At 41.4% G+C, this 25,428-nt stretch overlaps 1 protein-coding gene across 12 annotated transcripts in view; it reads right to left on the reverse strand.

The window, feature by feature from the left end:
- nfia (nuclear factor I/A) overlaps positions 1–25,428 on the reverse strand; it is a 272,870-nt gene that overhangs the window by 186,266 nt on the left and 61,176 nt on the right. Inside the window, exon 1 of one of the 12 annotated variants that reach the window (XM_078168439.1) lies at positions 10,405–11,383. The exons of 6 other annotated variants lie outside the window; for them this stretch is intronic. In XM_078168439.1, the coding sequence (XP_078024565.1) occupies positions 10,405–10,407 (3 nt within the window). In that variant the 5' untranslated portion in view covers positions 10,408–11,383. Of the gene's footprint in view, positions 1–4,710; positions 6,307–10,404; positions 11,384–25,428 lie in introns of those variants that run through there. 5 more of the 12 variants (XM_033622242.2, XM_078168438.1, XM_078168441.1 and 2 more) reach the window with 5 other exon arrangements.

Below are 25,428 nucleotides of genomic sequence, written 5' to 3' on the forward strand. Positions count from 1 at the left end.
ATAATCCTGTGTCTGCATCCGTGTCGAGAAAATGATTCAGGAAAACTACTGATACACGCTGATTTATCCGGGAACATGAAATGATGTCAAACTAATGGCGGTTTGGGGCTTGTTTTAGGAGAACACAACATTTTAGGACTCCTTCACTGGATTTAGGTGAAAATTTTCTCCGATTTCCAACTTAAAAACCTGCTTCAGTTTCTTATAACACCAGAAAATCAATCTTATTCTCTGTGCAGCTTCTGTTCTTTCAGGAATAAGAGAAACCAGAGCAGATAGCTTCACACAATCATTGTTAAAATAAACTGATTTGTTTCAGAATCATGAGATTATCTCAAACTGATGGCTGTTTGTGTTGCTCATTTTGAGAAAATAAAACATTTCAGGACAAGGTTAAGCTTACAAAAAGGCTTCTGACTTTTAAAAGTCTAATCTAATCTAATTCAACCGTTCTGGTCGAATAATCAGGATTTTTTTTTTTTTTTTAAGAAACTGGTGCTCGCATCCTGAAATAAGAAACAAAGCAGATCTCTGCAGTAAAAATGGAGGAAATGAGCCTTTAAAGGAGAAACTATTGATTGATTAGTGTTGGAAACATAAAGCTATCTCAACCAGTGGGCCTTTTTCAGGCTGTTTGAAGAAAACATGAGAATTTTGAGCTTCTGTAAGTCACTACATGATGTTTCTCACTGTTTCCACTTCAGCTCCGCATTTCTTTATGAACAAGTCATTTCTTCTCACATCTGGCCTCAAAAACGTGTTTCTGTTTTTCCAAACAAGAGCGAATTCTGCCAGTTGGTCTGAGATAATCTCTCTTGTTCCCAGCGCACGTTCTCTTGTTTCTGGAATTTATTTTGTCAGTAATGTTGCCTGTATCTCAAAGCTGCAGACACAAGCAGACTGCTGCATCTGTGTCCAGAAAAAAAGGACATTTAATTTGAGATGATATTTATTAGAAACAGGTGAAAATCATCTCATCTCTTGGCAGATTATTTTTCTGTAAGAACGTCAGATTGCGGCAGTGAATAAAAGGCCGCCTGGTTAAAACGTGGTGAAGAGGTTTTGAGGCGAACGTGTGATGCGGCTCCCCGGGGTTCTTTCTTCTGCCTCTCTTTTGGGGTCAGTCTTTCTTTCAGCGTTTTCCCTCTGAGGAAATCAGCGTTTCTAAACCTGCGAGGGGAGTCTGAGGGCTGGACCGAGGCTTACACGTTCCCCCTCTGCACCTTGGTGACAGATGTAATGGGCTCCGAATAACAGGCCTGTAACAACAGCCCCCTGAATAACAGTCATTTAGGGGAGCAATAATGGTAATCCTCTCTGCCTCCCTCCCCGTCTATTGACACCCACACCGACACACTGAGGGAATTATCGGCGTGTCACTCGGGCTCAGCGGCTCGCCGGTGAGGCCCGAATGAGCCACCGAGACCTCGCCGTTAACGGCCGGTGATGGAGGAGGTGACAGAGGAGGTGGAGGACAACAGCAGCCTCACGAAACACAGAGGAGGGAGATTTATACAAACTGTGCCTGCACACACACACACACACACACACACACACACACACACACACACACACACCAGATTCTGCCAAATATCATTTCAGGAGAAGTCACTGAAATCTGAGAACCAATCAGAGGATCTCATCGCCCTCAGCAACCCTCCCAAAAACAACTAACTAACTAAAGAAATGGCTCAACATTAATTGTAAATAAGCTCAATAATATAAGCTGTCACACAGACATCATCCATCAGGACTCTGTGACACACAAATGACGTGAAGGATCATTTGTGCAGGAAACAGAAGTTGGAACCTTTCTACATGTGATAAGAGACATTTCTTAGTCCAGCGTCTCCTCTGACTCCTGATTTATGTTTATTAAACTCATTTCTCCGTAGATTAAAATGTAGTTCAGAAGACGAACTCTCGCTGTGGGATCTTTTTTGGACAAATCGACAAAGTGCCTGTTTAGATTTCCTGCCTGCTTTTATTTCTTTATTCGTCTGTTTTTCTTCTTCGTTTCTACTTCTGCTTCTGTGACCACGAAACCAAAGATCTAGTCTATTTATCACACAATCAAATGCCAAAAAAATAGAAGCCAACTACAAACTAACATGAGAAAACTTAAATAACGTCTGCTGAGTTCGTCAGCATCACACATGCCCCTATGTCGCCCACGAAACTGCGATAATCCTAAAGTTTGCTACAAAATCCCCAAAAGTGCCGAAGGCTTGGATAAATAAAAACGTCTTTAAAAAAATTAAATTATTAAAATTTCATTTGAGGACGCCCCCTGCTGGCTGAGGGGCACAACGCAGACGCACACTTAACTGACACGGAACGTTTCTGATTTTGATTTTCTTTGAATCTGGCAGCTCAGCAGGAAACTCTCCAACGTTTACACCTCATACTGTGTTATTGTGTTTTTTTTAAATAGGAAATACAAATTCAAGTTTAACCTATCGAAGGTTTTTCAAAGGAAACAGCAGTTTGGGCAAATATGAACTCAGAAATATATGTATTTATATTAAATTTGGGCTTCATGATGCCAAGTAAAAATACAGTGTTTGGTCCTGGCAGGTTGGATTGTTTGAGGATGGATAAACAGCCTCACTGAGCAGCTTGTCTCTCTCTCACACACACACACACACACACACACACACACACACTTCTATTCAATGGTTGAAAATAATCAGAAATATCAGAGGTTAATTTTAAAAAAGCAACTATTAAAAATTAAAACAATAAGCAAAAAGGAAAAAAACATTTGCTTAATAAGATTTTTTCAAACCAGTAAAAAAAAAAAAAAAAAATCTGTTGAACTCAAACATTTTTTCTGCCCTTCACTGAGCTGGATTTATAAAAGCGACTCCGTCTGCTGATTATTGGTTTTACTGGCTGATAATCAGATTAAACGTTAAAGCTCGTGTTCGTTCCTGCAGCAGCTTCACATCGTCTTCAAACGCGCCTCACAACACACTGAAGCTCCAACCAGAAAATCAAGATGACAAATCAGTTTTGTGGAGAAATTTTGGCTTCAAACAAAAGCCGCAGCAAAAATTAGACAAGTCAGAAAAAGAAGATGTAAAATAAACTCAACACAGCTGCAGGTTCCAGAGCGGATCCCACTCAATCATCTCCTTTCACTGTCTCACTGAATATTCTCTTAATTCACAGCCAGGATCAATAAATCCACTCATTTAGAAATGCTTACAATTAAATATCAATGAATTATTTTGTTTATGAAGAAATGTGCTTCAGCTATTAATAATAAAATATGACATCTAATTTCATTTCAAATCCAGTCCTGGCATGAAATGTATTTTAAATAATTTGTGTATTAAAGACTGAGTGTGTGTCAGATCTTGAAATTAAAATATTAAAATATAAATCTGTGTGATTTCTTCAGTTTGAAATTCTATTTGTGTCTATTTGCTGTGGTTAATTTCAGGAGATTAAGACGATAATTCCTGCAAGAGGCAGCCAAAATCTGCAGCCAGAATCTCCATGAGGTCACACCCAAAAAAAGCTCTTAAATCCTTTTTTAACCTCTGACCCTGAACACAACACTATGGCAGAAAAGGGGATATTTTTTTTAAAGAGGAAAATTAGGTCAAATTTAAGTTTCTGGTGGAGAAATATGCAAAATGGTTTTATTTAAATTCAGGATTTGGAGTGGAAATGAATCTGGTCGTCATTTGGTCGTCAGTTTGTCACGTGTGGGTTTAAATAACATTTTGTTGGTGATGTTTTCTGCTTGCTGCAGGTCTGCTGTGTCACCTCAGCTCACCTCTGACACAAACACTTTGCTTTGTTTTTCTGCAGGGACACATATTTGTGTCGGGCCTGAGGTTCCTCTGTGAGGCCTGAGCAGCAGCAGGAAGGAAACAATTAATGATCAAATCCACTTTGATTTTTACAGACCAGGATCAACCTGCAGTGTTCAACACAAGCAGCCGAAAAGAGGGACTGAGACCCGGCAGCTGACAAACCCCTCCACCATCCCCGGCTGCTCTGACCCTGCGCCAGCACACACAAACTCTCATTTCTGCGCAAATATGAAGCCTGTTTGGCTCACGGAGAACAGAAACAGCGTGTCATAAACTGCCGCGGCTGTGAAAATGAAAATCTTTTCCGTTGCATGTCTCAGTGCAGCTAAAGCCAGAGCATGTCGGCGAGTGGAGTTGGAAAGTTTGGAGGTAAAGAAAACAGAAATAAGCAGCACCTTTACGCGTCCGGGTTTAGCGCAAATTATAGCTTCAAAAAACCTTCACAGGGAGGTTACGAGGGAACCCTCCAGCAAGAACACCGACAGCCCCCTAAACTGGGCAGGTTGGCCGGGCAGCGGGAGCCCGAGCGGGGCTTCAGTCAGAGCAGCAGCCGGGACAGAGTGTGCGTGCAGCCCGCGGAGACACAGACACAAGCAGCGGCTCAAACCTCCACAAACAACTCGGACACACGCAGAATGTGCGGGGAAAGTTGCCAACAAAAAGTGCGTAAAGACAGGAATTAATGCTCGGTGCTAAATAATTAAATGAAGGAGCCTGTCCGCCATGTGCTGCCGCGGAGAGGAAGACGACAGTTGAAGTGAGAGAAGAGTTGCAGTGTGCAGACTATAGGAGCAGTCTATAGAGTCCATACAGTCAGAGGCTATAGGAGAGCTGCAAACAAACACTGTTAAACACACTGGAAAAAGTTTGAAAGCTCACTCACCTGTGTTAAACATAGCGGAGAATACATATCTGTCGGATCTAATCTTAGATCTGGAAGGTGTGTGTGTGTTTATGTGTGTGTGGGGGGGGTTACTGTAACTCCAGCCTGTGTGTGTGCGCGTGCGTGTGCGCAGTGTGTAGTGTATGTGTGGAGAAAAAAAAGGAAAGAACAGAAAAAAAGAAGGAGTGAGAGTGAGAGAGGGGGAAATAGAGCCCTCCTTTTGCCCCCTTCGCTTTCACATTTCCAACCAGGGCTGAACTTTGACCCCGCCTCGGGTTACATGTACTGTCCGGACCTGTTAGAGGCCCTCCGCCGGGGAGCGCACAACTTTCAGCCCAGACACGAAGAACATCTCCAGCAACAAGAGAAAAAGTCCCGTTAGAAAAACTGAAAATTAAAAAAGAAGAAGAAGAATCACAGGGCAGCCCGGTGTGGTGTCGGTACCGGGGGGGCGAGGCGAGAGCGGCCGGTGCTGGTGGACGGTGCAAATCTCCAAAACGTCCCGAAACTGCATCTCAAACCGCCGGGGATCCGCGGCGACCGGCGGACCTCGGCAACATGTCTATCCGTCCTGCGGTGCGCTGTGGCCGGCGTGCGGCGGTGCGGCTCCTCGGTGCTCGGGACGGAGGGCGCGGTGCAGCAGCAGCAGCAGCAGCAGCAGCGGTGTCGGCGGAGTCCCGGGAAAAGAGATCTGACGAGGAAGAAAGAAAAAGGCAACACGGGATCCCTGAGCTGCCAGACGGCCGCCTCGCCTCTAAAACAACCGACAGCTGCTTTCCGTTAATTTATCTCCAGCGGGAGGACACGGTGAAGCAGAGAGAGGGGAGAGAGAGAGTCGGTGTGCTGTCCCGGACGCAGAGAGGAGCGCCACCTCCTCTCCGCTCCTCTGCCTGTCTGCTGCTGCTCAGAGCTCCGGGACCTCCGCTCGCTCCGCCGCCAGACTGCGTCGGTGTGTGTGCGGCCGCGGACTGTGTGCACTGACCCTGCAGAGCCCCAACTGATCACACACTCTGCTTATTGATCACAAAGAGAAGCCATCGATCCTCCTCGCGCAGTTTCACAAGTAGAATCCGGTGATGCCGCTGCTGTGCGCGCGCGCGCGCGTGTGTGTGTGTGTGTGTAACTGTGACTGTGTGTGTGTAACTGTGACTGTGTGTGTGACTGTGTGTGTGTGCAGCAGAGTTCCTCTGTGCTCCGGGATCCCGCCGCTCAGGAGAACAGTGAGATGAAACTGATCAGTCTGTGAGCTTATCGATCGGGATTGATTAGACTGCACGGGGTGGACATTTCTCCGCAGCTCGGATCTTCTGACGAAGTGTTTTCACTGCGTTCATAAAAACTTAACGGGCTCCGGTGTGCAGCGGAAACAACACATGGGTTTTATAGTTTTACGCATTAAGGAGGCGAAAGTGGAATAAATCCAGCAGCAGAGCGCGCGCGTGCAGCAGAAAGCCACTTTGTGTGGGATCAAATGAAGTTGTGTCTCCGCGGCTCCGCCACAGTCCTGCGTGTCTCTGCACAAGTTTAGGATCGTAACTCTCCGGCTGGCCGCCTCTCCTCTCCTCCTCTCCTCCCCCCTGCGCTAAATCAAGTCCAAGTCCAGCCTGCAGCTCTGCAGCTCCGCTCCCTCTCAGCCTCACTCACTCCACAGGCTTTTTTCTCTTTCCTGTCCCGGTGTGTGTGTGTGTGTGTGTGTGTGTGTGTGGGAGACAGAGAGAGAACAGCCTGTAACCCGGTGCTGTATATTTTGTGTCCAAACGGCACTTTTAAACCACCACAAAGCCGCTGAATCTCCGAGCTGCGCTAAAACGCACCAGCAGCCGCTTCAGTGTGAAGTCGATCAGGAGCTGACAGTCAGAGGAGGAGATCTGACAGGATCCACTCACTGCTCCGACACACTCTGATCACAAGCCTCCCACACACGAACCCGTCAATTATTACTATTAATATCAATATTATTATTATTATTAATATTTTCTGAGGCTGCTGGAGCAGAAATCTGATTTACATAACACTCACACACACTTACATAATATCAGTGTTGAGATATTGCCAATCAGCTCAGTCTTATATAAAGGTGCAGCACGTGACCTCCTGACCTCTCACAGACAGCAGGGGTGGCAATCATTAGAGGCTCCAACATATTATCACGTACTTGAGTCATGATACAATGTCACTGTGATTCTAAACATGTTGCGATACACTGTGATCCATCTGTGACACAGAATGTTAATGTAGAGTCAACACAAATGCCCCACATTGTCAGAGTGACATAAAAACTTTATGTTCGTGTGACACAAAATCTCATCTCTTGTGAGCACGACATCATTTTTTATGTTAAGTCAACAATTTTGGACTAAAATGTGTAAAGCTGATTTTGCCTGATTAGTTTAAGGCCAATAAACATCACTGTCATCGTGCACTTTAACATGGTGTGGCATTTCGGGGCTACATCTGTGGAGTTTCCCAGCATGCCGTTTAAGAAAACTGTGTTTAAATGTGTTGTAAATCACTCACGTTACCCGCTACGCATTAAAGTGATTCATGTTTCTGTTTCACAGTGGTTCTGATGAGTTACAGGTGTGACCAATGTTGTGGTCGTTTTCACAGTTAGTGACGTCCCGCCTGCGTGGCCACGACGATACTTGACATAAACTTGTATTATGCGTTCTGAATTAAACGCTTTGCCTTATTCTTGGGTTTCAAAAACTTTAGCTCACCACTATATATTTTCATAGTTCAATGAAATTAATAACAAGTTGTTGTGAAATGAGTGCTCACTGTGTTTACGTTCATATGACACAGAATTAAATTCTCAAACAACCACAACAAAAAGTTACGTTAAACTGACATAAACTTCCTGTCAGACAACAGTCACATGACACATTTATTTTGCGTCTGTTTTAGTGCAAACTGTTCCAAAGAAATGTTTCAGTTGGGTGAACAAACTGAGGTTTACAGTGCACTGCAGTAAAATACACTGCAACATGTTACCCTTTGCTCAACTACACATTTTGTCCCCAAAGGGAAACTTTGTCAACAGTTTTGTTTAATAAGGTTTCAGTCTCACTTCAGTTTTATTGCAGCAACATTTTTCTAGTGAACTGAAAAAGCAACTGATGACATTATTCTCGAAGGCTACCGAAAGTTTCACTTGTATTTTTGATATTAATAATTAGTTTAGTAACAAAATCAATATGATACGACACAAAAATATCAGGATACTCCGCTGTATCGATTTTCCCACCTATGTTTTATTATTTTACTCTGTTTTACCTCCTGGTGTTGATGCATCTGTACACTTAGAGATTTTCTGGTTTTGCCTCGATGTTTTTAAACAGTATTTCATCTCAACTGTGCCTTTTTTTTAAATAAAATTTTGAGGGACAGCAAATTTCTGAACTTGATCTTGAGTGGTGCACACAGAGCGAGCACCAGAGCGAAGTGTTTCCACCTGTTGACTGGAGGAAAAGACGTCAAAATACTTGAGTAAAGGTGGAAGATTCACTTTAGATGTAAAGGACAGAAATATTACTGAAGCATCAGAGGTATTAATTCTGCAGCTTGGAGTTCTTTCATTCCTGCCAAACAGTGTATGCAGTCTCATAATAAAAGATAAGTACATGTACTCATGTTTGTGGTGGAGAAAGAAGGATAAATATTTCTGAAATGTGGTGGCGGAAAAATAAAAATGTGCGTTTCGTCCCGTCACAGCTTTGCATGTGAATGTGTCGGATGTTTGTGTGATCGCAGTGAGGCTCCACTGTTCTCTGCAGGTGTTCAAACTCATGAACTGAACTGGAGTCAGTTAACAGCGCCCCCTACATCACACCCACACAGCTTACAGTAAAACAGGCAGAAAGAAGCACCAGACAAACCCAGTACCACACTACCTACACTGAAACACATGAATAAATTAAATGTTTGGAACTTTTATAATTGAAAAATCCCAAACTGAGACGCTGCTGGACGGCCAGGGCCTTTTAGATGCTTCACCTCTACAGAGATATCACAAAATATGGGATGTCTGAGGGATTTTAAAACACTATAAAGAGCCCTAAAGTCTCACCTGAGAAGCACAGACACACCATAAAAGTCTTTACAGGAACATAAGAGGAATATTAGTCTGTAGAGATACCACAGAAGTTACCATAAAAACCCAGTCAAGCCTCTATAAAGCCACAGACACTGTGTGTGTCCCTATAGGACCATTAAAGATGATACAAGAGGAGATCAAACTCCACAAACAGAAACATAAATCACCTCCAAGAACCACAGACGCACTGTGAAACTGGATACGCAGATATGAATGTTCGACACTGTGGAGAAACCACAGGAGGTGGAGACACCACAATAAAGTCACTGTTACGCTCCACAAAGGGAAGAACAATAGATTACACACATAAAACACCACAATCGTTATAAAGTGACCGCAGACGCACTCTGAAACATCACAGCACGATTAAAGGAAAATCAGGAGACATTAAACTACCATTAAATTCCCTCTGAGCACCACACACACACACACACACACACACACACACACACACACACACACATTAAGTCCTCTCAGGGAAGATATTGATATTTGGGAGATAAAAATGTAATAAAGTTAAATAAACTGACTAATAAGTACAATGGAGATGTTTTAAATCCCCACAGGGATGTTGCTTTGAGATAAAACCTCATTAGTGTAATAAAGTCAGTGTGAACAGACAGAACTGACACACGAGGGATCACAGAGATATTAGGAATATTGTCAGAGATAAGACAGTGGACAGTACAGACAGACAGGGACACTCTGGGGATGTTATATCCTTATAATGGGTGATTATAGTGTGAGAAAGTGCAAAAAAAAAAAAAAACACAATAAATGAAGTTGGGGCTTTAAAATCCAAATATTTATAAATTACATGTAGTTTAAAGTCAGAATTAAAGATATAAAGTGAATAAATAAATGTATAATAACGACACAAGGGAGATAACAAACTCCTCATTGTGCACCACAGACACTGTGGGAATTTTACAGTGTTATAGTGAATTAAATTACACGTTATATTACAGTATTATTAAATATTAAATTGATATTATATTGACAAGAATGTACAATTAAATCTCTTTAAACTCAGTTTAGTAGCTGTTAGTATCAAAGTGATGAGATAAGAGATCATAAAACACAATAAAGTCACTATAAACTTAATCACACACACACACACACACACACACACACACACACACACACTTCAGTGAATATGATCCTCTCCACCTACTTCATCAGCAGAGCCAATCAGGAGCGGGTACGTCACAGCTGTGCGCTCGAACCGCCTTTTAATTGGACGAAACGGAGGCGTTTGAACGTGCAGAGCTGCTTCTGATTGGACGACAAATTAAGGTAAGAGACGTCATGTACGCGCATACGAGAACGCGCTTGTTGACTGCATTCCCATTAACTGTCACAACAACTAATATTAATAATATCAATAATAATGATAATAATAAAACATTTCTCTGGGGGCAAAAACACACACTGACCACACTCTGTGAGTAGATATAGATTATAGATGATAGATGATAGATTATAGATTATAGATGATAGATGATAGATTATAGATTATAGATGATAGATTATAGATGAATGCATCGGCAGACACACATGATCAAGTGTCAGAGTTAGAAAGACTGATACTTGCGCACCATTACAAACACTGAGTGCAGGTGAAACTTTAGTCTGGATGCGTCATGTCCGGCGGCGGAGTCTCTCTGAGGTCTGAAGAGGAAAACTAGAAACAGTCTGAGAGCAGTAATAATCCAGAGAGGACACAGTCTGCAGTCTCGGCTCGGCTCGGCTCGGATTGGGTCACAGACTTTACAGAAGTTGCATCAGTTCAGTTGTTTGTTTATCTCCGCAGCTCCTCCTCCTCCTCCTCTCCTTCTTCCTGTCCCGCTGGATCCACATAACCCGGTTCAGCTCGGTGTGACCCGGTACAGCAGCACCGCGGATCAGCCCGGGGATCCGCTACAGCCCTGCGGCGCTGCGTGCATCGTGCTGCAGGCGGCGGGGAGCGCTCCCTCCCTCCCTCCCGGACGGGGCGCTCAGCGGAGCGGAGTCGGTGCACCGGCGGCTGCTGCTGATTTACGGCCGCTGCACATGGCTCTGTCCCCCCGCGTGGACTTTCTGACGGCCGTGCACGAGAGTGTGGCGGAGAGGGAAAGTGCTGTCGGTGCAGATATTTGGGGGGGAGCTGAAGCTCTGCAGCGGACCGACCGGGACGCACCGGCCGAGGTTCCACGTGCAGATGACACACCTGAACTGTGTTACCTGCATGGACTGCCTCAGATCCGCCAGAAATCTGACTGATGAGGCGTTCACTGACCCTCAGTAAAGACGGAACCTCACAGTCAGTCCACTTTAACACAAGAACTTTATAGTTTGACGTTGTGAAGGATAAAAACTCACACACACAAACATGAACAGAGTGTCTGTGTTAAATTATTACTTTAAATGTTGTTTCACATGAGATGGATCTAAAACTTCAAACCTGGTTGAAGGTTTAAAGTTCATTCTTGACCAAACACACTCACCACAGGGTCCATTTAGTAGCTGTTCCGGAGCTTTCAGTCTCCTCAGCAGATGAAGTCTGACCTGCTCGTCATCACGTTTAAACTTAAATTCTTTTTTCAAAAGATTTCTCACTGTCTGCTGATGAAGACTGTGAGATGAGATCAAAAGCTCCAGAACAGCTCTGAAGGAGAAAATAACCCCTATGATGTCATAGTGATGTCATCAGGGTTATCTCCCAGTGTCAGCTCTGAGACAACAAATGTCTAAGGCGGAATTTATACTCCTGCACTGAATGTACGCAGAGCCGACGGTGTACCCTGACGTGCACCTCCCCATAGATGTAACTCCACGTCCAGATAAAGACAAGTGTTTGTCTGTGAGTGCTGCAAGTTATAGTGAAGCTGATTTGTGTTCTTGTGTTTAAAGTGTGTTTAAAGTGTGTTTCGGATCAACTAAACTTTACTGCACTTCAGAGAAACCTCTGCTGCCAACTAGTGTTTTTGAGGTGTAACTGCAGAGTGACACAGACACACCACCGCACAAGTACAAATCCCCCTCAATGTGTTGCCTGTGTGACAAACTGGAGATGTGGAGTTTGAAAGATGTGATTCTTTACCAGACAGGGAGGCTCCAATGAAAGACACTATCCAGGTGTATCATGGGAAATGTAGGATATAAGAGTTTGACCTGTAACTATACCGACAATACCGACAAAAAGTCAGAATGTGGACCCTTGATTTTATGAAAGTGCAAAACAAATCACTGCTGTAGCTCTTCATTTGGACTTCATTAGTCTGGTAGCAGACCTCAAGTTTTGTTCTGATTGGCAACTCTTTTCTTTGGCCGCAGATACGGCCGAGCCAATCAGAGTTTTATTGGCGGGATTAGGAATGGGTGACGCCATCGTCTTGTGCCAGAGCAGGAAAAATGGTCACAAAAAAAGGCGACAAGTGGGGAGGAGATGGACGGAGCTGTACATTTTCAATCTTGGAACGCATCAGCTATCCTGTCTTTAAGTCTGATGTAACGCCCCTTCAAAATACTATTTCTGGATCCAATCCTCACATTTTTTACAATGTCGCAGTGCTGTGCTCCCTCCCTCTTTATTAAACAGATCGGAGTCAAAATAAAACAATGAAATTGTCATTTTACCGCTTTCCTACTGATGACAAAGAGAAAATGGCTGAAGCTGATAAGGTACGTTACAATTCTTAAACGAAAGATGAAAACAAAAGTTTTAGCGCTAGTGCTAATCTTAGCTAACGCTAACTGTTAACTGTCAACGCTTGCACAAGTCAAACCCGATCCTTCCAGATATCCTTGATAAAAGCTCAGGGTTTTTAACTGTGTTTCTGTCCCAAACAAGCAAGAGCACATCTGACATCACTGAGTACGTTAACATGCACAGAATCGTATTCCTACAAAAACGTTTACATAGCTAATGAAAATTCATACTCTACTAATATTCCTGTTTACACTCAGCTGTTAAATTAACAGGGAACACAGCACTGCGGCATTGTAAAAGATACTAGGCTTGAACCTGGAAATAGTATTTTGACAGTGTGTGACGTCACGACTTAATGACTCGAGGTTCTGGTGTAGCCAGCAGATACTCAGGCCAAGACTTCCTCTTCCATGTGCCGCTCAGTGTTTACAGTCTGATCGGCAACTTGAGACACTGTTAGGTGTGTTAGGATACCAGAAATTTAGCAGTCGATATCAGCAATGGTAAAATTTCCTGATTCTTGATGCCCAGTTTGGTACCATGGTAAAGAACATAAACAAAACAATAAATCAATGTGCTTAAATGTTACATTTAATTTAAATGTTACTGTTGTTGATCCCTGACGATCTGCCTGGAACACAAAGTACTAGTCCACGTGTGTTCATGTGATCTCCAAACATGCAGCGCTCAGAGCAGAATAGATGCTCAGCGTTTCGTCACGCTAAAACACTTGTAGGTGTAAACGCTGCCCCGTCAGGTCCGAAAGAACTACATCAACGATACTGGAGACAAATGAGTCACATTTTCAGGATTTTGGAATCGATTTGGTCCCAAAGTATCGGTTCTCATGACATCTCTCGACTCTATATACACAACGTCATGTCACTCTATAAACAGAAATTTTAAAAAAGCAAATAAAAAGCTAAATTAGACGAAAGCCGATGGGTTCTGAAATTACATTTTGAACAATGCATGCGTCTCTTCTGCTCTCCACATGAACTGTTTACCTGCGTGCAACCAAAGCTCACTCAAACCTGATTGGTCAACACTACTCAGTCTACAAACAGAGAATGTTTCTGACACCAAGATCTCGTCCCGATGCCGTCAGGTTCTGTATTCATATGCACATATCTGTTTATTAGATTAAATGAGAACTACATCAGGTCAAAGGACTGTGTTTTAAACTTGGTTCCTTTTCAGTCAAAAATGTGTGGGATGATTTAAATCTGTGTTCAGATAAACTTCCTTCCAGTCGAAGTGTCTCCACATAAAATCCTTCATTATTCTCCGTCTCAAATCGTCATTAGAATTCACTGAGACAGAAGCCTCGCTGTAAATGTGAAGTAAGTCCTGTGAAGCACCTGTTTGTTAGAACCTCTTTCTAAATAAATCTGCGCTGACCTCAGCTGATCTCTTCTTCTGCAGGTTTTCAGTCCTCCAGGCGCGGGCGGAGCTGCGAGTCGTCTGAGGTTAATGAACAGAAGCTTTTATGTTAATAGAAGGACAGCCGGCGTGATTTAACAAGACAATCTGCAGATTTACTTTGGCTCAAACACATCTGAGGCTCCACGTTATTAGTCGGTTAAACAATGAAGGTCAAGACAAAGAGAAGGTAATTAGATTACAGCAATTAAATTGGGTTTTCGATATGATCAATAATCCTAATGTGTAATCATGGATTACTCGCTCCCGACACGAGACTTTCACAGCAGAGCTGCTTCATGCTGAGAAGAATCTGTTTGTGTTTAAGCTCAGGTGAAAACAGGTTCATGGTGTAACAGAAAGGCTGCGTTCACACTGAAGATTAAAATCTGACTTTACCCCTCAGATCTGTGTTTTTAGTGACAGTGTTCAATCTGACATTTTTAATTTTGATTTTAGCCTCCTGAGACCTGGTTTGCATTCTTAAAACTGAACACTGTCTTTGAACAGGAAGTAGCAGATGTCCTCATATGGGGACCATGGGTTTGTTGTTATTGGTGTATTGTATGCAATAAAGTATAAAACTGTTTATGTCAATGCCTGAACATTGTTGTGCAAAAACAAAATTGCAAACAGTGCCACATTTGTCCAGTGTATTGTAACTCTATGGGTTAAGGCGAGGCAAATGTATTTATACAGAACATCTCACACCCAAAGGTTTTCACAGATTAGTCAGATCAAGTCAAAGGTCATTACAGTCTAATCACAAAGGCTGCCTCAAAGGGCTGTGCCAACAATAATGTCAATTCAATTTCAGTTTAATCACTAATGGCCAATATCACATATCACAGTTTGCCTCAGAGAGCTTTACAGCATACAACATCTCTCTCTTGTCTTTGGACCCTCACAGCGAATGCAGAAAAACTGTCTTTAACAGGGAAAAACAGGGTCACTGTTCAAGTCTAAAATTGTTCATTTCAACACCTGGACATGGCCGAGCAACACAAACAATGCAACATTACTACATTACTGTGAGGTGTTTGTTGACCTTACTGCCCTCTGGCGGGCGGCACAGGAGCATTAAAAGCAGAACCAACAGACTACAAACAGTTTCTTTTCCTGGGCCATCAGAACTCTGAACTCCCATACCTGATATTTATTCCCAGTCTGTGTGACATTACATACGTACAGTACAATAACATCATCTGCCTCTAATTATTGATTATTGTCTATTTTATTTTTATTCATTGCTGATGTGATTCAGGTATTTTTTTTCTAGGTTGTCGCTTGTTTGTACCTTTTAACTTGCACTAACCATAACCCAACACTGACGTAAAGTTCCAATGTCCACAAAAGAGTGCTTTCTAATTAATGGCGTTTTAGCTTGTTTCTATTGCTAAAATTGGGCAAACTTGTATGCCACATCAAACTTCAAATGTTATTAAGCATAAATCAACAAGTTTCAACTGTATAACTTGATCAGGTTTTGCCATCTTGTTCTGACATGGATTAGTGTACTGCAACCCGGTCTCATCCCAGCTCGTCACATATAGGCATGCGGTCAGTGCCGTTCATGTCTACGTATTACACGCTGGGTATCCTCCTACGTTTGTTGTTGATGTTCCAGGACAGCGTGTCAATGAATGCAGCGCAACAAAGTACATGGTTAGGTTTAGACAATAAAACACGTAGGTAAGGGCTCCCAGGTAAAAGTCCAGGTTTGCGCATCATACAGTAACACCACAAAAGGTCACATTTGGTTTCAGTGTTTGACACCGAAATCACTCACATAGCAGCGGTTTTTGACGACTTTGGAATACGGCTGTGTATTGTGCTTTGCTCCCACTAGATGGCACATAAAGTGTCCACAAACAGATGAGGACGCAGGGTTGCAGGAGGTTAATTACTTCCACATCTATTTAGCGTTAAAGGAGAACTATTATGCTTTTCCTCTTTTCTGACCTATAAATGTTGTTACAATGTTGCATACCCGTGTTAAACGATGCCAACGCGTCAAATAATGAGGTTCGTACATTTGGAAGTGAGCCCTGCAAGCTGTTTTGGATGGCTCTGCACGTTGTGTTTTACAGTCTTTTTTTAAACAGTGTAGTCCGTGTGACGTTAATGCGTGCCGGACTTACTTATATGGGCATGCCCATGCATGCCGGCAGCCCTTCGGAAGTCCTCGGGAGTGTGACCAATCACAGCGGAGTGGGCTCGGCGGGAGGCGAGGGCCGGGGGGTGGAGTAAATTACACAGACGGGATTTTGCGGGATGCAGGAAATACAAGGAAGCAGTGCAGCGAGAGGCACAGCATCCTGAGGATCTGCAAAGCTTTGTGTGCAGGTAATCATGTGTAGCTGCTCTATAGGAGTCCAGAAATCAAATACAAAGGCCCGAAAATGAGTATAATCGGTCCTCTTTAAGTGTCCCGGTGTTGAGTCTTGGTTTTATTCATATTCAGGATCAGACATTTACAAGCAACATCAGACACCTTGTTCTTCATCACCGAATGAAAGCAGATATAAACCTCTGATGGTGAGGTGAGGCTTTGTAGTTTGAGTTTGTATTATTTCCACTAAGTTGTAGTGACACACATTTTTGTGTTGATGTCCAGATGTTTGCAGAGCGTTGTATAGATGCAGCCTTAAATTCCTCCACATCTCATTTCTGGTGAATTATTTAGAGCTTCACAGGGAGCGATAGCAAAGTCATCAACCTGGAGTTTCAAGGTTTCGTCTGACATTTTTCTCAAAATTGAGAATATTGTTACTCTGTGACGATTTATTAACATTATGTGAGGTGTTTTTTTAAGTTACATGCATTTTTTGATGTCTTATTTTGAAAAAAAGGTTTTATCTGCAAAATCAAACTAACATGGTTCTATTAGGTTCTACTTGTGTTAGCACAGTGCCCGTTTTACACCAACATGAAATGGGTTCTGTTCTGGTTAACACACCTAATATTGAACCATTCAGATCATTTCCACCAAAAATAAGTTGGTTCAGAACCCAAAAGGCTGGTTGTTGGAGACGTTAAGTCAGAAATTATCAGAGAAAAAGAGTGTGCAGTGGTCTCATTTATCGTCTATCAGAGCTTGTTTTTGGATAAAAACATCTGTGATAGCAAGAGTCCTGAACTGAACCTGTTTTAGAATTGGTAATGTCTTTTCTAATCGTCTTCTGTTCTGTCGCTGCACTGCTCAGTGCTGATACAAAACCAAACCTGATATTGCCGTCATACCGACCTGCTGCACTCACACACTGGAACAATTTCTACAGCAGCCAACAGCCATTTTATTTACCTGCCGTACAGATCTGTAGACAAAATATCTGGAATATCCTTTTACTTTGTCTGTCCCACTGTCTGTGTGATACAGTCCTGGTCAGACGTATTCATGTAGCTGCTGCTGTCTAACCCAAAGAGAACTAATGGTCCCTGGAACAACGTGTTTAATAACCAACCATATTCCTACCTAAAAGTGACCTCAACACTGAATCAAATATTTGGCACTGACCTTTACTAAACCTGCAATGCTTTTTTAAATCTGAAGAAAAATAAGATTGGTCCTAAAACAAGAAATGAACACTGTAAAAATGAAAGCATTAAACTTTCTCGTACATATAGACGCTAATTATATGATTTAAAACAAATTATAACTGAACTGTTTGTATTCATTAAAAATCTTTGTTTCTTTTCATGTTTTAAAAGATAAAACCTCATAACTCCAAGCACATAAACCTGTCTCTAAAAACTCCATGCACAAAACTGACAAAAACTGACACAAAAAGGATTTAAATACTGTACATTTAAGATAAATCTAGGGTGTTTGTTATTTCATGTATGAGAGAGACTTGTTCCACAGATCATTTTTACTGTTGGGAATGCAAAAACTCTGAAGCTCAGTTGATATCTAAAAACTGCTCAGAATGCATACAGAAGCTTAAAATTCTAATTTGGCGAAGTGTATCCTGCAAACGTCTCTTTAGGGTTGTAGATCATCATGTTGTGTACAAATGATGATATATGTGTATATATATATATATATATATATATATATATATATATATATATATATATATATATATATATATATATATATATATATATATATATATATATACACATACATATTCTTTACTGATAAATCAAAATAATAAGTGAAGTTACAGTGATCAGAAACCAGGATCTGGTGTTTTGACGTCTCAAAACTGGGATAAAGGCTCATAGTTATGGTTATGGTTCGATCAGACCTGCAGTTTACTGCACTAATGTCCGTGCAAACACACTGATGTGTTGTTTTACTGCAGAGAAAAGGGGTCATAGTGAAAAGCAATAAGAAATTTATGTTCTGTGAGAAAATGACATTAAACATTAGATAAAAGAATCTGATATATTCTGATATCATCTCTAAAAGAGCCCCTGACAAGTGTTTGGTGATATTTTTTCCTCCTCTGATCTGTTCTCATGACCTCAGACGTCTCAGGACAAAGTGTTTGTTTAATTAAATGAAACCAATGTGTCAGTAAAGCAGCCTGAGGCGCCATCTAGAGCCGACCGACTGACACTACAGCACTCTGTGTGTGTGTGTGTGTGTGTGTGTGTGTGTGTGTGTGAGCAGCATGAAGCCGGCGCGCAGTGTTAATCTCACGAGGTCCAGCTGATCATCAGCATCCAAATATAAAAGGATCACTGACTCTACAAATATTTCAGACTGAATATAAAAACAGAATTATTGTGTAAATAAAGGTAGAAAGAAATATTAAAATACATGTGTTTCAAAGGCCTATTTAAAGGTCACATCCCTCAAACTGTGATAAATTTAAATTTTACAACCGAAATTGCACATAAGAATAAATTAAGATAATTCTATTTGTTTTATTCATCACATTTTCTTACTGCAAGATAAACAAAACCAAATTATTTCACTGAGTATGTACCTAATCTTTTTTTTTTTGAGCTGGATAAGAAAAATAAAAAAGTATAACTCTCATTAAGACAATTAAATCTGCTTTATAAAAGACATGAATCTTTTTTCCTTTGGATATATTCTTTAAAATATCTATACTCATAATTTTTAGGTAACTGAAGACAAAATAATGTTTGAAATAAATCAAATGTAAATCTAAATATTTCAGCACAGCCTTTAGTGATTCTGTTTATAAATTAATTATATTTAATTCCAGTGGTGATAATAAAACAATATCACTATGTTTGTCTAAAATATTCAGAATTTTCAAATATTTGAACACGTGTTGAATTCCATCAGAAACAGAAGTGAAGGGATGATACGACTCGAAGCAGCTGCATGTCATCTATACCCCATCCTGTCATTCATTCATTCATTCATTCATTCACACTGACTGACTGAGACATTTTCCCTCGCTGCCAAAAAGCTCCCAGCATGCCACGGGATGAGACAAAGAGCTTCCAGAGTAGTTTCATTTTTGTTTTTTGCATGAAATTAAATAAAAGTTAGAGAGTGAAAATGTTCATGGCTTCATGTGTCTGTGCTCCTTCTGTCTGAGTGAAGACCAGGTTTCACCGTGAGGAAGATTTCTGCAAAGCCACAGAGGAGTTACAGAAAGAGAGGACGTTTTATCTGACGAGGGAGCAGACTTAATGAATTAGAATAATGTTTGGATGAAGGTTCATGGTCAGAGGATGTATTAGGCCAAGAGGGTCCTCACAAGTATAGAAGCACAAACCCGTGTGTCCGTGTGTGTGTGTGTGTGTGTGTGTGTGCGTGTGTGTGTGCAGGGTTATAGTGGGGACACAAATACGCACACAAACACACACACACACACACATGGCGGTGCTGCTTGTTTATTCATAAAGTGATGATGGCAGTGAAGGACCTCGGAGGCAACGCCCCTGCTGGACAGTGTAATTACCGACGAGGCAAACACACACACACACACACACACACACACACACACACACACACACACACACACGCACGCACGCACAGGTGTTGCCTCTTCACACACACCTGGCTGAGTTCACACCGCAGCTCAAATTCTCCTTCAGCTTCATCAACATGTCAGCCGTTACCATGACAACAGGTGAATCTTGTACATGACACACATATAATTTCACACTACAAAGGGGTTTTTGTTTGGTTTTTTTTAGATTTTTTTTTTAGATTTTTAGATTTTTCACACCAGAAAAAGACAAAAAGAAAAATCAAGTGGAAATAAAACAGCTGCCTGAAACTGCTCACTGTCTGAATGAAGTGTGTCCGACTGAAGAAGTGACGTTTAAATAAAGTCCTCTTCGTTTTTACAAACTCAAGTTGCTCGACTTTACCCACAGAACTTTATTTTGAAGTCCAGAGGAAATCACAAAGTTTCCAAAGGTACCAGTCAGTCAGTCTGAGATTATAAGGCTCCAATATTGGGTTTTAAAAAATATAAATTGAACATTTAAGGGTTAAAACATGACTCTTTCTGTGCTTGTTTAAAACAAAGGTTAAACCCTGAAGCGCTGAGGATCACTGGTCCTGCATCATGAACACAATCACTTACTGACAGCGATTCTTCAGTGTGTGATTGATCACCTAAAGGACCAGTCTGCTCAAATCACAAAAAGACATACGAGACATTTTTCTCTTTTGGTTTTAAATGTCCAGATTTAGAGACACAGTCTCTGAGATTTGACTGTAATTTTAAAAATGACAGAAGCTCCTGTTATTGTGGTTGTTATGTTTTTTATAGAGCACTTTCTAAAACCTACAGTTACAGAGTGCCTCACAGTTAGATAGGAAACATTCAAGTGTACACACTAACTTGCATACACACAGATACATATGGACAGTACAAAGACAGGAGTAACATGGCCAAAATAAACTAATGGCAGACAGAGAGAATTTATTAAAAAAGCCAAACCTATAAAATGAGTTTTGAGGAGCTGCTTGAAGCGAAACACAGATTCAGCACTTGTGATGAAACAGGGAAAACTGCTCCAGAGTTTGGGAGCAACGACTGCTAAAGTGCGGTCACCTCTGGATTTAAAATATGAGCGGGGAGCAGACAGGAGGCTTCGATCAGATCATCGAAGTAGCCGACTGGAGGAACAGGGGCTTAACATCTCTGCTATATATGCAGGGCCAGGACATGCAAGTAAAAAAGCTGTCGACGGGAGGCAAGAATCGGGGTGATGTGGGACCGACAACGCTACAGTTTGTTGGGATGCACGATAATATCGGTGTGTCATCAGTATCAGTCGATGTTGGCTTTAAAATGAACCATCAGAATCATCGGCCAACATGCTGTTTGTTATTTAACACAATGAATGAATATAACAGACACTGAACAGTGTTTCATGTTTCCATCTGCTGGTGGGCTGTCACCATCAGAGTATACATGTATAACATGATGTTAATGTTATGATGTTAATTCACTACAGAAGAGACTTGATGATGATCACTAAGATTAGGTAAGGAGAAAAATGAATATGTCAATATTGGTATTGGTATCAGTCAAATGAGTTGTTACATATCAGCATAAAATCCAGTATCGTGCAGCCTAGCATCCTTCACCTTTTAATGAAGAAGACTGTGTGATACAAGTGAAGAAGAAATTATTGTGTGTGCACTAGGAGTTTTGAGCTGTTTGCTAGTTTGACTTTTTGCAGTATTTCTCAACAGGAAAAAAACACGTCTGAACGAGTTTAGTAACTCGACATCTGAAGCTCAAACGCTGGACACCAAGGTTTTTAGCTCCAATAATAAACATGTATTATCCAGCTCAGACGTCTCAACACCTTGGCACATCAAACCCAAACTAAATCTGCGCGTCCACACAGCACTGAAACAATGTCATTTAAATTAGTTCGCACTTTAAAAGGACATCTGGGGATAATACGGTGCGTCTGCGTCACAGTGTGTCAGTCTGCGGAGGTAAAGAGTCGTCTGAGCAGCGTTAGAGAAAAAAGTGGAAGAAGAAGAAGAAGGAGAGTTGAGATTTGAGTCAGAACAACATCAGAGTGAGTTCAGGTTATTATGGGAGATATGAGTTACATCCTACAACACTTACAAACAGCCGACCAATCAGACGTGAGCAGAAACTCAAAAACTCGACATGGACGTCACCATGGAGACGGGCTGATGTCGGCGGCGGTTTGGGCTAAAAAACACTGCAGGACCACAGAGTGTGTGTGTGTGTGTGTGTGTGTGTGTGTGAGAGAGAGTGATGGGGGATGGGGGCTCCACCTGCTCCCACTGAGCTGCTGCCAGGCTGGAGATCAGCCAACAGCACCGGGCCTGAAACCAAGCCTCCGCCAAGCTCACACAACCAGAGAGAGAGAGGAAAGAGTGGGGGGGAGGAAGAGGAGAAGGAGACAGGAAAACAGAAGGAGAGAGTCGAAAACGAGGGATGAGGAGGGAGAATAAGGTCAGGAAACCAGGAAGGAGAAGGAGAGTTAGAAAATGAGACAAGAGAAGAGGAAGAGGAGTGTGAGGGAGGAATAGCTGAAGAACGAGGAGGAGAGAAAGAGAAAGAAGTGATGAAGGAACATTTAACAAAAGACGAGAGAAAGAAAGAAAGAGAGGTGGAAGAGGAATAAAGTCTGTAAACCAGGGGGACTGAGAGGAAGAAAGAAGAGTAGAGCGACGTGGGAACAGAAGAAGACTATAAAACAAAAAGAAAGAAGAAGAAATGAAACAGAAAGAAAGACAGGCGAGGACATGAGAGGGAAAACATGCTGAAAAACCAAAGAATGGAGAACAGTGAAACATCGAGGCAGAATTGGGTAAAAAAAAACAGAGAGAAAAGATGGAGGAATCAACACAAAAGAAGAGAGAATAAAAACAAGAAGAGGGCAACATGGAGAAAGACCAGGAAAGAGAAGAGTTAAACCATTCAGACAAGGAAAGAGGAGAAGAAAAATAAAGATGATGAAAAAGTGATAACAATGAGAGAAGAACAGAAGAAAGGGGAGGAAGGACAGAGAGGTTAAAGCGGAATAAAGTCAGGAAATCAGGAGAACTGAGAGGAAAGAGTGAGATGTGGAATAAAAATAAGACTGTAAAACAAAACAAAAAGAGAAGAGATGAGACGGGAAATGAAGAATCAGAAAATAGCAGAATGAAAAAGAGAGAAACATCGAGGCAGACTGAGGTCAAAAACAAAAAGCAAAGATGAAGGTATCAACGTAAGAGAAGAGAGAATAAAAATGGAAGACGAGGCCAACAATGAGGTCAGGAAACAAGAAGAAGAAGAGACTTAAAAAAACAGACAAGGGAAGAAGAGAAAAAGAAAGAAGAAAGACAGACAGATACAGGAGCGAGAAGGAAGAGATGAGGAAACATTCAACAAAAGCGCAGTGGAAGACAAGAGAAAGAGAGAGGTGGAAGAGGGATGAAGTCTAAAAACCAGGTGGACTGAAAGCAAGAAGGAAGAGTAGAGCGATGTGAGAACAGAAAAAGACAGGACAAAATAAAAAGAGAAGAAAGATGAGGAACATGAGACAGGAAAGGAAGAATAAGAAAAAATGAAGACTACGGGGAAAATATGTCAGAAAACCAGGGAACTAAGAAGAGAGAAACATCGAGGCAGAGGAAGGTCAAAAACAAGGAAAGAAGAGATTTAAAAAAAAATCAGACAAGGGAAGAAGAGAAGAAAAAAGAGGACAGCTATAGACGAGGAATAAGACTGCAACACCTTGAGAAGTGATGAGGGAACATTTAGAAGACAAGCAGAAAAAAGGGAAGAAAGAAAGAAAAAAAGAGAGGTTAAAGCGGAATAAAGTCAGGAAACCGAGAGAGGAAGCAGTAGAAGCAAGATGTGGAATAAAAATGAGACTGTAAAACAAAACAAAAAGAGCCGAAAGATGAGGAACATGACAAGGAAACATAAACACAGACAGACGGGTATATGTGTCAGAAAATCAGAGAATGAAGAAAAGAGAAACAGAATAAGGTTAAAAAACAGAAAGAAAAGATGAAAGAATCAACGCAAGAGAAAAGAGAATAAAAATGGAAGAAGAGGGCAACGATAAGGTCAGGACACAAGGAAAGAGGAAAGAAAGAGAGGACAGAAGAAAGAAAGACAGATGTAGGAGAGGAGTAAGTCTGCAAAACCTTGAGAAGTGACGAGAAAACAACTAAAATAAGAACAGAAGAAAATGGAAGAAAAAAAAGAGAGAAAGGGAGATGGAAGAGGAATAATGTCTAAAAATTAGGAGGACTGAGAGGACTGGAGTCAACGCAAGAGAGAATAAAAATGGAAGAAGAGCGCAACGATAAGGGAAGGACACAAGGAAAGAGGAGACTTAAAAAATCAGACAAGGAAAGAAAAGAAAAAAAGAGGACAGAGAAAGATGAGGAATAAGACAGAGAGAGAGAGACAGAGAGGTGGAAGAGGAATAACGTCTGAAAATCAGGAGAATAGAATAGAATTTCTTTATTGTCTCTGTACATGTAGAACGAAATTGAATGCAACCTCCTCAGTGCAAATATAAGCAAAAAAAATGAGAGAAAGGAGAAGAAGTGGAATAAAACAAAACAAAAAGAAAGATGTGGAACATGAAAGAAACAGAAAGGAGGACAGACATGAATATGAGGGGAAAATACATTGAAACAGCATGAAGAAAGGAGAAGCATCGAGGCAGAATAGGACAAAATAATATAGAGAATAGATGAAGGTGTGCAAGAGAATGCAAGAGAAGAGAGAATAAAAACAGAAGAAGAAGTGGGCAAAGAGAAAGAGAAAGAATGAGGTCAGGAGACCAGGAAAGAGGAGGGTTAAAAATCAGACAAGGGAAGAAGAGACGAAGGGAAAAGAAGACGCTCACAGAAGAAGAATAAGGCTGCAAAACCTTAAGAAGTGATGAGAGAATGATTAAAAGAAGAGCAGAAGAAAAGGGAAGAAGGAATGAAAGAACGAAAGAAAGAAAGAAAGAGAGGTGGAAGAGGAATAACGTCTGAAAATCAGGAGGACTGAGAGGAAGAATGAAGAGTAGAGCAATGTGCTAACAAAAAAAAGACTGCAAAACAAAACATAAAAAGAAACAAGATGAGGAAGATGATATGAGAAATGAAGCATAAGAAAAGAAACAAAGAAAAACAGACGAGGATATGAGGGGAGAAATATGTCAGAAAACCAGGGGGTGAAAACGAGAGAAACATCGAGGCAGAATAAGGTAAAACAAAAAAAAAAAAATTAAAAAAGAAGTGTGTCAATGCAAGAGAAGAGAGAGAGAAAATGGACGATGAGGGCAACCATGAGGTCAGGACACAAGGAAAGAGGAGACTTAAGAATAAGAAGAAGAGTGCTGCAAAACCTTGAGGAGTGATGAGGGAACAATTGAAAGAAGAACACAAGAAAATGGAAGAAAGAAAGAGAGAGGTGGAAGAGGAATAAAGTCTGAAAATTGGGAGGACTGAGAGGAAGTGTGAGACAGAAAAAGGAAAGTAAGACGAGAAACAAAGAAAAACAGATGAGGACAAGAGCGGAAAATATGTTGGAAAACCAGGGGAGGAAGACGAGAGAAACATCGAGGCAGAATA

The sequence above is a fragment of the Epinephelus lanceolatus genome, chromosome 6 (genome assembly GCF_041903045.1).
Source record: "Epinephelus lanceolatus isolate andai-2023 chromosome 6, ASM4190304v1, whole genome shotgun sequence".
Classification (NCBI taxonomy): Eukaryota; Metazoa; Chordata; class Actinopteri; order Perciformes; family Serranidae; genus Epinephelus; species Epinephelus lanceolatus.